This window comes from Arachis duranensis, chromosome 3 (genome assembly GCF_000817695.3).
Source record: "Arachis duranensis cultivar V14167 chromosome 3, aradu.V14167.gnm2.J7QH, whole genome shotgun sequence".
NCBI classification, from domain to species: domain Eukaryota; kingdom Viridiplantae; phylum Streptophyta; class Magnoliopsida; order Fabales; family Fabaceae; genus Arachis; species Arachis duranensis.
Genome location: NC_029774.3, coordinates 4560780 through 4574349, shown reverse-complemented (window position 1 = coordinate 4574349; position 13570 = coordinate 4560780). Strand labels below are relative to the sequence as shown.

The 13570-nt window shown below is 34.2% G+C and overlaps 2 protein-coding genes and 1 pseudogene across 2 annotated transcripts; all 3 read left to right on the top strand.

The window, feature by feature from the left end:
* Positions 1-2935: 2935 nt before the first annotated feature.
* On the top strand, positions 2936-4717 carry LOC107476653 (40S ribosomal protein S25-2). The gene is made up of 4 exons (XM_016096504.3): positions 2936-3053; positions 3163-3237; positions 3376-3510; positions 4450-4717. The coding sequence occupies exons 1-4, from the start codon at positions 2976-2978 to the stop codon at positions 4561-4563; spliced, it is 402 nt and encodes a 133-aa protein (XP_015951990.1). The 5' UTR covers positions 2936-2975; the 3' UTR covers positions 4564-4717.
* Positions 4718-7805: 3088 nt separating this feature from the next.
* LOC107477123 (uncharacterized) lies at positions 7806-8796 on the top strand. Its single transcript, XM_016097082.3, has one exon. It carries the CDS (start codon positions 7879-7881, stop codon positions 8746-8748), a length of 870 nt encoding a protein of 289 aa, XP_015952568.1. The 5' UTR covers positions 7806-7878; the 3' UTR covers positions 8749-8796.
* A 1372-nt stretch (positions 8797-10168) lies between these two features.
* On the top strand, positions 10169-11644 carry LOC107477047 (uncharacterized; annotated as a pseudogene).
* Positions 11645-13570: the final 1926 nt, after the last annotated feature.

The window sequence follows — 13570 nt, the reverse complement described above, 5'->3', positions numbered from 1 at the left end:
AAGGCCAGAAAAAAATGAAAAGTTGAAAACAATCCAGAGAAAAAAAATGAAAAGTTGAAAACAATGCTAGAAACCCAGAACTTACCGACTTACCCGCGACGGTGAGTGGCCCTAGCTCTGGTGTCGGTTTCGATTCAGGTCCTTCCTTCGTATGCAGGCATGCAGCAGCTCCAGGGGAAGAGGAAGACGACGGACGCTCGAGGAAGAAACAGCGTGCCTGCGATTGGTGAGTCTGACAGCGAACAGGGGTCGGTGCGACGGACGGCGCGGCGGCAATAGAGGCACAAGGCGGTGGTGGAGGCTAGGCTTGGGGGCAGGCTTCCTGGATTAGCAGATTAGGAATTACTGATTAGGGTATGCTAAAGTGGCTGGCTCATTTCCTTCATCACGTGTTCTTATTTTCTTTTCTTTTTAAAAAAAAAAAGAAAAACGGCACCGTTTCATTATAAGGAGAGAAAATCGGTACCTGTAGAAACCGGCCCGGTTCGCCCGATTCGCCGGTTAACCACCGGTTCGACCAATTTTTTAATCGGTTTTTTCAGGACGGTTTTGTTGGAGGATCGGACCGGCTAGGTAACCAATTTCCGATTAACTCGGTTGAACCGGCCGGTCCGGTCCGATTTTCAGAACATTGGTAATTCGAATCAGCCTGGTTCGAATTAGTGTGTCTGTGTAATTCGAATAAGGTTGATTCGAATTAGTGGGTGTGTGTGCGTGTCTGTAATTCGAATCAGTGTGATTCGAATTACATCGAGAGTGAAGTTTGAATTAGGGTAATTCGAACTATATAGAATTGTGTCTTAGTTGATCCTTCTGGAGTTGAGACATTATCCGTTGCTTGTGGAGTTTCTGAAGTTGGATTAGCATTACTTTGAACTTCAATTTCATTATCATTTGGAGCAACACTGTTGCTTTGTGTGTCTTCTCTAACATTACTAGCCATGAAGTAATTTGAAAATACCTGTATCAATAAAATTAAAATTAATGAGGGTATAAAATTAACATAAATCATATCATAAATGCATAAAAATCAGAATGCACAATTACAAAATCAGAATAAAATCAAGATTAAAAATGTATAAAAATGATAATTCAAAGCATAAATGCACAAAATATTAAATACATCTACCGATTTTTTAATATTTCTTTGTTTCTAATATAATAAGCTCACGCACCAACCTCCTGATACTTCATGGCTTTTGCATGATCAAAATAATTAATTCCCATGTTACTATCTTTTTAAGATTTTTGATCTATTTTCTCTTTTATAACATCACATTATAGCTTTCAACTATTTGGTTTCATATCTTTTCTTGTCTCAACATTTCATTTCTTTTGTCCTCATCCTCACATACATACCTTCCATTTTTCCCATAATTTAAATTTTGAATCAACAAAATTTTCATATTATGAACATACACATCACCACTTGTGATGTCTTTTTATTAGTATCTTATCAGTTATCACATAATAAAACGACACCCAAATAGCTAGTTAGGGATCTTAATTCCTTTTTCAGCTAAATATATGAAAAACAAAGAGAGAACTATTTCCTAAGGTTCTTCATAGTTCATACTGAAATGCACAACAATTATTTATTTATTTATATTATATGTCCTCGAAAATTATTCAAAAATGTCGATAAAAATTAAAGTTGTTTATCAAAATGATGAACTATATAACGATATAGTTATATACAGATTAGGATTAAGGAAGTTAATTAGGTCATAAGAAGATATATAGAATAGAACAGAAAATTATTGCTCTGGTCTTTATTTTTAACAAAGGAAACATAACAGTTTGTTATTCTCTCCATAATTAAAACACCATGAACATATTTCCTTTTATAAACCAAATCATTCTGATCTTGAAGGGTCCATTCAGTACTCAATGACAATTGTAAAATCAGAATAAAATTAAAATTCATAATTCATAAGAATGATAAAGAAGTCAAAACAACTAATGCATATAACCAATTAACAAAGAAGCCAAAACAACTTCAATTTTTCAAGCTTTATTTCAACTAAGTCTGAAAAATTGAATCAACAAACATATTGTTATATGAATCAAACTGTTTTAACCCACCAAACTTAGTAACAAACTTAGGAAACTCCCCAAAGAATCTGTTATCACCCAAATCAAGAAACTAAGACTCTTACAAGAAGAAGAGTTAGGCAATGCAGGTTCTGAAATATACTGATAAAAGGAATTTTCATAAACCCTAAGAGAAACAACTCTATCACATAATTTCCAAATTAAAGTAGGAATCTGCCCAATCAAAAGATTCCATGCACTGAATTTTAGGATCTTTTGAGTATCAAAATTAATTTTAGTTTTTGCTTAACTATTTTAACATAAAACTTAAATCATAAAAACTAACTTAAAAAGAAAAATTGAAGAAGCACGAAAGCAATAAGTTGTGAGCAAGGAGTGCTTAGTGCTTACCAGTCACCAGAAAGACGACGAGGGATGAAGGAGGGACGACAAAGACCAGAGACCACAGATCGGAGAGGCGAGTCGGCGAAGACAATGAGTCAGTGACGGCGAGAAGCGGGAGCGACGCCGACACCAACGTGGGGATCTGGTGAGGATCTGAGCCCTAATTATTTGGGTTGGTGAGCGATGGCGGCTGTGACAACGCCGACCGGCTTACTGCGACGGAACGAACTGTGACGACAAGTCGGCGACTAACTGGTGGTCTGGTGTAGCTGAACCGAGGCTATGGTCCTTGGAGAAGAGGTGAAGAAGTGACAAAGAGGGTTGAGAACTAAATGGGAGTGACAGTGAAAAATGAGAACTAACCCTAATTTCTAAAATTATATATATATATATATTCGGGACGGATAGGGACGGGTTTAGTTTGAACCCGACCCCGCTCCGCGCATTAACACGCCACGATTCAGACCCGACCGGATAGGGGCGGGTAGGTACCCGCGGGCACGGGTACTACTGCGATCCCTACTCTCATCGCCTTCATGTTCTTCGTTATACTTGCGCCTCTTCCTCAAAGTACCCCCTTTTCCCTTTCTCTTCTCCTCTCACCCGAATTCATGGTTCGATTCTATTCAGTCATCTTCCAATTTTCTATGTTTCTTATGCCCTTTTATGTTCAAAATTTCAGTACACATCACTCTAAGTGCTTCATTGGGTTGTTGATTGCAGGCTCCAAAGAAGGATAAGGCTCCTCCACCATCTTCTAAACCCGCCAAATCTGGTGGTGGCAAGCAGAAGAAGAAGGTCCCCTTTTATTCTTTTGAATATTTAAAATAAATGTACTTTTCTTTTGGGCTCTAAATGAATTATTGGTTGACCTATTGGGTAATTTTGGGGATTTTAAAGTTTGGATTTTTTTGTTATTGTGAATGTGAATAACAGAAGTGGAGCAAGGGAAAGCAAAAGGAGAAGGTGAACAACCAGGTGCTGTTTGATCAGGGTACTTATGACAAGCTCCTCTCTGAAGCTCCCAAATTCAAGCTCATCACTCCTTCCATTCTCTCTGATCGTTTGAGGGTACCCCTCTTTCTCTTAACTCTCCCAAGCATTAAATATATTGTTCATGTTGATGGTGTGTGTTCTGCTGTTCTGTAGTATAAGCAGTGGTGAAGGTTGCTATCTTGTTTGAAGATTCTTTGAATTTGTGTGTTATTCTATTGACATTCTGAGTTAGTAATGCCTATATGTTCCTGCTTGTCCCTGCCCTATTTGGGGCTAATCCTAGCAAGCTTTTTGTGTGCAGACAAACCGGCTCTCTTGTGTTTATGGTTTTGTACACATATTTTTGCTGCTATATTATATTGGCTGGTGTTTATGTTAGTAAATCACAATGGCCATTATGAGGATTTCAATCCTTAGTGCAGTTTGTAACCCTGATGAGAAGTCCGGGTTTGGTGGAATTGTTCACACTTCACACATCTTTCACTTGTTATAGATAATCCATTATCTATACTGTTGACTTTTTCCCTTCTATTTATGGTTGTCAAATGCGCCAGATTTTGTCTCCAACATCATCCTTTGTTTATGGATGTTGCAACTATTTTCTTCTCTGTTGATAGTCAATAAGATTATTGGTTTATGTGGACACCAAACTACTAAATTGTAATGGTCTCAGCATTAATTATTAGAATAACCATTTTGGTTCCTGGTTTCATGTACACTTAATGTTCAGGTTTGATGTCTGGGTGTAGTTGTCAATTGCTTCATTCTAAACTTGAATTTGCAATTTTATGTACGATTGACATCCCTTCTCTCTTGATGATGTCTGTTGGACAGTTCCAATAATGACTTTTCGTTATGCTTTTTTAGCATTCTAAGTGTAGCTTTTGCAGCATACTTCCTGCTTTCACTTAGAACAACAGGATATATGATTCTCAATTCATGATTCATGAAAGCCCTCTATGAGTAATGTTTTATTCTTCGCAAAAAAGTCATACTTTCCTTTCACTATTACAGATTAATGGATCACTTGCAAGGAGGGCTATAAGAGAGTTGATGGCTAGAGGTTCAGTTAGACTGGTTTCCGCTCACGCGAGTCAGCAGATTTACACTAGAGCAACAAACACCTAGATATAGTTCTTGCAAGATTGATGAAATATCTTTCTTTCAATTTGAGATGTGCACTTCAGGCTAGAATGTTTCAGTACTACACTATTTATGAATTTGTGTGGAGAATCTTTTTGTTCCCTAGATAATGCATTTGCCTTCTTTCTATGTTTTATCATTTTTTGGTATTTGGTTATCTTTATAGTCGAATTGCTAAGGTGGTGATTGTATTTTTCAGACCAATCCTAATTGGCAACCAACTTCTCCTTGGTTGCAATTGTGTTTTTGGTCGCTTGCATATTGCTAGGTACAATGTTTATGCAACCACAACCTTTTTTTTTTGTAATAATCAAATGGATTGGACAACTTTCACGCCTATGCATTACATCACAAGATCACCATCCACCAACCTACACACAATCACAACTTCTATCCCACTAGATGGCTCATGAGTCGAAAGGCATCCCTAATTAGCTAGGGGGTAAGCATGGGTTGGGCTGGGTCAAGTTGGGTTAGCTAAACCCAAAGCCGTCCCTTTTATTTGATCGGGTCTTGTTTAAGACCCTGATCCGGTTTCAAACTAATCTAAAAGATTGACTTTGTCTAAATAATGTATAGAATTTTGGATATTATACATACCAAACTAATGGAATTTTAATGGTAGTGATGAAGTGTAATAGCTAATAGTGTTCAAGACCTGGTCCAAAATCCGATCCGGATTTAAGGCATGTTTTATCGGTTTAAGTTTGTTATTTTTATCCGATATTATTTTTGGATTGGATTAGAGTTATGATGTGCGTCACCTGTGGTCGGTCTGAAATTTTTTTTTAATAAAAATACATATTTGAGTGAAATTAATAATACCATATTATACTTTAATATTTTAATTAATATTTTTTATATTATACGATATTTTTTATTTTAAAATAATTTATTTTAATAGAAATATGATATAATATTTGTTAAATTCAATTTTTAAAAGTAAACTTTTGTTATTTTATATATAAAATTTACGAATTTGTATATACTAACTTTTTTTAAAATGGATTCTATGACCTTTTAAGGCCGAGTCTGAGTCTAATTAAACACAGTCCGACTAGGGACGGGTCCACTCTTTAAGGTGTGGGGGCACTAGAATTTAAAATTTTATTGAGTAGTATATAATAATAATGTTTATTTGCTCCCATTAAATTATTAAATTTGATCCCACAATAATTTTTTGTTCAACTTTCAACATTTGATAGCCAATTTGAGAACTTCATATTAGATGTCCATTATAATGATCAAGTTTTAAATAAAATTTAAATAAGATTGATGTTCTTTCTTTGAAATCGACTCGAAAGAATATTATCTATCCATTTGTATTTCTTCTTTTAAAATTAGCTTTAGTTTTTTCATAATAACTACACTAATTAAATGAACTTTTTCAATTATGAATATCATCAAGAGCTAATTGTATAAAAGTTGAGTTTTAAATGATTGTTTAATGACATATACAAAAAAAAGACATTTTGATTATATTGTCAAGGTTTTAAAATATTAAATATAAAAAATTAAATTTTAAATTATATGTTATTATTTAAATTACTATTTTAGTATTTTAATTTGTAATTAGATATTTTAAAACTTAATCATATTTTACAATAACAAAATATAATTATAACAACAATTATGCTACGTATACATAAAATAATCAGTTGTACAAAATAAATCTTAACATACAAATTTTGAAATACAAAATACACATTAAAAATAAGTTAAATGATATATGTATTTATATACAAATTTATAGTTGATAATTTGATAACTAATTTTTTATGTAAACGTAATATTTTTATTATAAAAATTATTATAATTTTATATATATTTTGCCTCCACTATCAAAATTTTCTGGATTCGTCATTGAGTCCTACCCATGAACACCCCTATTAATAGTTATATTGNATTATATTGCATAATATATATATATATATACTAAAATAATGTTAATACAAAAATAACATTATATAGTTTAATGTATAAAATTTTTTAATTACAAAAGTCACAAAATTGGATCACCAAAGTTACTAAAAAGTATGCCTTTTTTTGTAAAAAGTAGTAACATCCCAAACCAAGAACTTGAATTCTAGTGTCTAAATGAGATTCTTCTAAATTATCTCTCGACTTGTTATTTAAAATACATCACATGCTATGTTTCAAAGCAGCAATTCTTGCATGTGCAATATTCAGTATGGTGTAGAGGTACTCAAGGATAGTTGATAACTTTCTGTGGTCTCACTTAGATGGCAAACAAGGGAGGCTAATAAGGATCATTTCCCAACCTTGTAAAGAGATTCCTATTGTGGAGTTTAAGACATGTGCTAAACAAAATTATATATTGACCCAAAAGGTGGCATTCACTTGCACTTGAAAAAAAAGTATAGCACATTAGAATACAGTTTTCGTGTGCTAGTGTTACATTGTGGAATCTTAATCTAATGGTTAATATCAATACAAGGGACTATTCAGCTTTTTCTTCTACTTTTTATAGCTAAATACCATGTGTCCTACAGTCCTAGTAGTCCATTACAAAGGGTTTTCAAGCATCAATTTTAATTATTATTATCTAAAGTCATATTTTCTTATTGATTTTTGAGTACAATATATGTAGGGTTTTAAGAGCACCTAAGCATAAGTCCTTATAACGAATCTGCACCAATCTGTTGTTACATTGCAAATGTGAAAATTATCATCACCAAAACCTTAATACTTTAATATGAAAAGATTATTCATATGCTACTTCTCTTTTTTTCAATTAAAGTGAGACAAGATGCTTTATTGAACGGCTTGGAAACAACAAAACATATAACATCAACATCAGCATCAAATATAAGAATGTAGGGGTTCAATTTCCTCTAGACATAGACAAATTTAAAAGATCCTATTTCAATGGTAACTGGATGATTTCATTGTCCTTTTGCCCCCCACCTACATGCTCCATTTAAGAACCTTCACATCAATTTCAAGCTTATATATTAATACCAGTGCATGCACAATAGCACAATGTATTGCAGATTCTCCTTAGTATAATAAAATTAACAATGAGCTGTGAAGCATGGCGAGAGGGAAGCATTTCATAAACAATGCCAAATTGTCCTAAACATCCATATCAAGATTATATTCTTTGACACTTCTTAGAGGAATATATTCCTCTTGTCTCCTTCAACTAATGAACTATATATATGTATATATATACACACACATTTAGCATATGGTAGCAACAGAACACCAACATCTAAAGAAAAAAAAAAAAAAAAAACTACCTCAAACTTTTCTTGCTGCAATATCTACAATACAAATATGAACTCATCTTCACACAACCGGTCGAATAGCGTGCCTTCTGCGCCACATCCTTTGATATCACAATATGAGGAGTGTTTCCAGAGGTTGAAGGCTTCTGAAGCTGCCTCTTCCTCATCAACAAGCTCTAAACTCAATGGTTTGCATGCTTTGTATGAATGCACAGATAAGGTACTTCAATTGCAAACTGTGCAGCAAGAACTCAGGCATGAATCTTGCAAGAATTCGGTGGATGAATTGCTAGAAGGGTCTCTGATGCTCTTGGATACTTGTGCTACTGTCAAAGATGTCCTGCTACAATCATCAGAGAGCATACAAGGACTTCAATCGGCCATTCGCAGAAAGAGATGGGGCGAATCAGCATTGAAATCCGAGGGTGATAAATACTTGTCCTTAAGGAAGAAGGCGAAAAAGACAATTCAAAATGCCTTAGAGAGTTTCAGGGGATTCAAGAAAGGCTTCCTTATTAGTCCAATTTCCTCAAACACTCAAGATGAATTTGTGTCCATGATTAGAAGCTTAAAAGAAGCAGAACTCTTCACACTGATCCAATTAGAGTCTTTGTTATCTTTCGTCTATGGCTCGAAGGCGAAACCAAAGATGAGCAGTTGGACAGTGGTCTCCAAGTTCATGCAGCCTAAGAGAGTATGCTGTGATTCAGACCAATCAAACACGAACGAATTCGAGAAGGTCGATGGAGACTTGCAGTGTCTCTTTCAGAAACATAGCAGTGTTGTGTCTGTTAAGAATTTCCAAAATTCTATGGAGAATTTAGAGTTATGTATTAAGGGTCTTGACTCAGGAATTGAGCAACTTGAAAGGCAACTTATTAAAACCAGAGTTTCACTTCTCAACATATATAATTATTAACAAGTTATGTAGATAATAGTATCATATTCATAAACTTGTACATGGAAATTTGGCTACTCAGTATACATTATTTGATTTGAGACTTCAATTGTTGCTGTTATGTTTCAATGCTGTTCAGATCATTTTACTCATAATCTGCTAAAGTTACTATATAAGGATTCTTTTTTGTTAATTTAGAACTTGATTACTATTAGTACATGTATTAAATCCACATGGTGTTTTGAATGAATATTGAAGCTGAACAAGTTGGTGGTTCAACAATGATGAAAATTCTATTATTGATATCAATTATAAGTAATGAGCTCAAATTCCACATGTCGAATGTAATGAATGATTTGATTATTGTCTTCTTGTTATTATAAGGATAATCAAACAAATTAAATAACTTTGGATTCTCCTTAAGTTATATATAGACAGCACAACATAATCTATAATGCATCATCACCCACAACTCAAAATTTTGCCAAAAGAAAAAAATATTATATATATATTTGGAAATAATGTTTCGGCACCTTATAATTTAACTCAATGAAGGGGGAAAAACAAAACTCCATCACTTTCATTGTAGGAAAAGAGAGAGAGAGAAAAAAATAGTAAAATAATATTGATTTGACTAAAGTTTACAGTTTACTACTAATATGGATCCAAAAGGAGATGATGGAAAAAAAAAAAAAACTCAAGTCAATTGTCATTAAAATGTTGGAAGAAAGTACTAGAATTATAGAATAATTATTGGTAGGTACTTATATATATATATATATTACAATTTACAAACAAACGCATGCTTAGTAGCATGGAACTTTTTTATTTTCATGCATTAAACGAGTTTGTATCTACATGTTCTAAGAAATTAATACTTCACAAAAGGACAAGATATTTATAATTATGCAATAGCAACTAAATTGCAATGTCAATGTCCCTCGTGCATTGTATAATAAAGATACAATGTACCATAAACAAATATTGGCCAAACGTGATTTTACAATATAAAAATAAATAAATTGGAGTATGAGTTGTCGAGATTTGATAAGGAGACATTAGAAATATATCAAATCTTTGATTTTTTTTTTCTTCATCAATCTTAGATCATTTAGCAATCAATTATATATCAACTATATTAAGTATATATAAAAGATCAACATTAAATCAATTATTCGTATAAAATATATGTTAAAAATATAAAATAAATATTAAAAATAAATTAAATAATATATGTATTTATACACAAATATATAACAATTAATTTAGTATCTGATTGTTTTGGTACATAAAGAAAAATATAAGTTGATATCATGGAGTTTATGACATATATATTGATCAATAATAGCTAAGAAAAGGAAGCAAATTGAAAATTCAATTCCACATATTTCACCTTAATAATAAGACCCTCAAAATTTTCTCTTTTGTTTAGAAGAAAAACATGGAAGCCTCTTCATTGAACATCAAAACTCATAACCATTCTCGTTCTAATAGTTTGCCTTCTAAGCCACACCCTATCATTCTGCAATGCAATGAATACTTAGCCATATTAGGAGTAGGGGGTTCTTCTTCTGATTCCACCACCACCTCTGCTTCATTGCTCAGCCAAAAAACTAAGTATCCTTCTTGATTTGCACAATTGTGTCGAAAAACTTGCTTCAATTACCTCTAACACAAGAAGCATTAGTCCACCAACCCCGCGAAAAATGGGTGGATGAACTCTTCGAAGGTTCCTTGATGCTTCTAGATGTATGCACAGCAACAAAAGATGCTCTGCTTCACATGAAAGAGTGCAGCCGCGAGCTTCAATCGATAGTCCGGCGAAGAAGGCAGGGCCAAGTTAAGCTAACACTAGAGGTTAAAAAATCTTTGACATCAAAGAAAGTGGTGAGAAAATCAATCTTCAAAGACTTGGAAAATTTAAAGGGTCACCATGCAAATAAATGCAACCCTTCTATGATCAACAAAGAATATCAAATAGTTAACTTGTTGAAATACAAGCTAAATCCTCTAATAAAAAATTTGGCCAAAAAAAAAATAGAAATTCATTAGGTTTTTTTTCTATCAAGATCCTTTTTTTTCTTCAGCCAAATCGTTACAGCAATTATTTACTTTATTATTCTTATTGTAAAATGTTGTTTTTCTATGTGCACTATTTCTATTATTTGAATTAAAACAAATTAGAATTCTTAATTCTCTACGACGTCTAGCGCAAAAAAAGAATTCAAGAACAAGCAAATCATAATAATTTTTTTCTTTATTTTCTGTTATTAAGGTGGTTTGGCACTCCTGGTCAGTGGTAGCGTGGAGACCAAGTCGAGTGAGCCCGGCCTTACTTAACTTAATAATAGTTTTGCCATATTCGAATCCCTTTTGAACTTTATTTTTGGAACTACACAATCGAAACGTGGCGGTTGGTCGTTGATTTCGAAACCAATGAACAAAAAAAAAAGGATGTTATCCAACACAGAAGACAATAATGAATTTGCAAAAGTGGATGATACATTGCGTTCTTTGCATTCAACATGGAAAACATCGATGACTTGCAGAACAAGTTACTAAGATTGTTGGACCAATCGTGGAGAGCTCTCGACTACCGGGGAGATTTCGGGGAGATAACATAAGATGAGAAGATACCACATCCAACTTAAAACCTTAAGGTAGTAAGTTAATGGGTCTCTCATCTTATAAACTCCCCACTCTTCCTTGCTTTCTTTGATGTGAGACTAACTTCAACACTCCTCACACTTGCAACATTAACAATCTCCCTTCAAGTGTGAACCTCCACATCAAGCATCAACTCTCCTCTACCTCCTCCACCACATATGAGTATTCGTTGATCACACCGCCGCAAAACACTACGGGAGACGCCGCCCGGACCACCTTTGCTGGGAAGACTTTCGATGCTTCACCTTGAATACCCCTTAAAACCACCAGACCGATTAACCATTGGCTCTGATACCAGTATAAAAGAGCCTAGCAGCGGAAATGACACAAATACCCAACACAAGAACAATATGGAAGCACTCACAACACAATATAGCAACAATTATAACAAGCAAATATAGCAAGTGAAACAATAACAAGAACACACCGAGATTTTAACATGGAAAACCCTCTCATGTGAGAGGTAAAAATCACGGGTCACCCAGACCAATGAAATAGCTCCACTATAATTAAATGAGGTACAAGAGAGTCTCAAACAAAGTACAAAAATATGCATATAACCAGCCAAAACATCAAAGCACCAAAGCTTACAAATGAGAAGCAAGAAGATGAAATATACCCAAAAAATAGAGCTACTTCGAAGCCAATTTCTCCCTTTGCAGACCTCCAATTAAAATCTTCACCATTCAGAATGAAGAACAAAATGAGAAGAATCTACAATCCAAATTTCACGTTGATCCAACCGTAAAAAAATGATAAAATGCCATTCAAAGATTGCTGCTCTGTGTAAAAATAACTTCTCTCTTGCAAAACCAATTTCTCCCACTGAAAATCACCAATCAACATCTCCACCGACCATAATGAAGAAAAAGATGATAGGAACATGCAGTTTAAATTTCAAGCCGATCCAACGGTGAACAAATGAGAAACTGCCATTTGAAGTTTACTGCTTTGCATAAAAACGGGAATTCTGTTTTTCCTCTTCTGTCTCACTTTGGTGGCTGCCCTCTCTCACTCCCAATGACTCCAAAATCTGAATTAGGATTATGACACTAGGGTGCAAGAATACACCCCCAAAAAATTTGGGCTTGGGCCTCACAAAGGAGAGAAAAAACCCAACAAATCTCCCCCTTTCTCGACTAGGTAGAGGCCCTCGCCATTCCAGCGATCAAACAACATGTTTCAAACTTATCTCTTGATAATGCTTTTGTCATCATATCAGCACCATTGTCATCAATGTGAACTTTCTCAAGTTCCAACAACTTGGAATCTAACACATCCCATGTCCAACGATACCTAACATCAATATGTTTATATCGTGCATGAAAAGTAGAATTCTTTGCAAGATGAATAGCACTTTGGCTATCACACAACAATACATAACGGTCTTGTTTGAAACCAAGTGCTGCAAGAAACTTATTCATCCACAACAACTCTTTACATGCTTCAGTTGCTGCAATAAACTCTGCCTCTGTGGTAGAAAGTACAACACACTTCTGTAGCCTTGATTGCCATGAAATAGCTCCCCCTGCAAACTTGACCAAATAACTTGAAGTAGACTTTCGAGAATCAATATCTCCTTCCATGTCTACATCAGTAAAGCCAACTAGCAAAGGTTTCTCACCACCAAAACTCAAATTCAAGTTAGTTGTACCTTTGAGATATCTCATAATCCATTTAACAGCATTCCAATATTCTTTACCTGGATTAGAGAGAAAATGACTCACAGTACCAACTGCATGGCCAATGTCTGGTCTAGTACACACCATAGCATACATTAAGCTTCCAACAACTGAGGCATAAGAAATTTTATCCATTGCTTGTTTCTCTTCATCAATGGTTAGACACTGCTTGGTGCTCAACTTAAAATGAGGAGCAAAAGAACTAGCAATACACTTGGCATCATTCATGCCAAACCTTTGAAGCACCTTCTTTATGTACTTCTCTTGTGACAAATAAAGCTTCTTAGAATCTCTATAACGAGTAATAGTCATGCCCAAAATCTGTTTGGCAGGACCCAAGTCCTTTAAAGCAAAGAACTTGCTCAACTGTTTCTTCAACTCATTAATCCTCAAAGCATTTTTTTTCCACAATCAAAATATCATCCACATAAAGCAAAAGAATGATAAAATCATCATCAGAAAATTTTTGCACAAATACACAATGATCTGAAGTT

Coding starts and splice junctions, on each gene's coding strand:
- LOC107476653 (XM_016096504.3), top strand. CDS start 2,976: ATGTTCTTCGTTATACTTGCGCCTCTTCCTCAAAGTACCCCCTTTTCC. Junction 3,054..3,162: donor TCCTCTCACCCGAATTCATG/GTTCGATTCTAT, acceptor TGTTGATTGCAG/GCTCCAAAGAAGGATAAGGC. Junction 3,238..3,375: donor GTGGCAAGCAGAAGAAGAAG/GTCCCCTTTTAT, acceptor TGTGAATAACAG/AAGTGGAGCAAGGGAAAGCA.
- LOC107477123 (XM_016097082.3), top strand. CDS start 7,879: ATGAACTCATCTTCACACAACCGGTCGAATAGCGTGCCTTCTGCGCCA.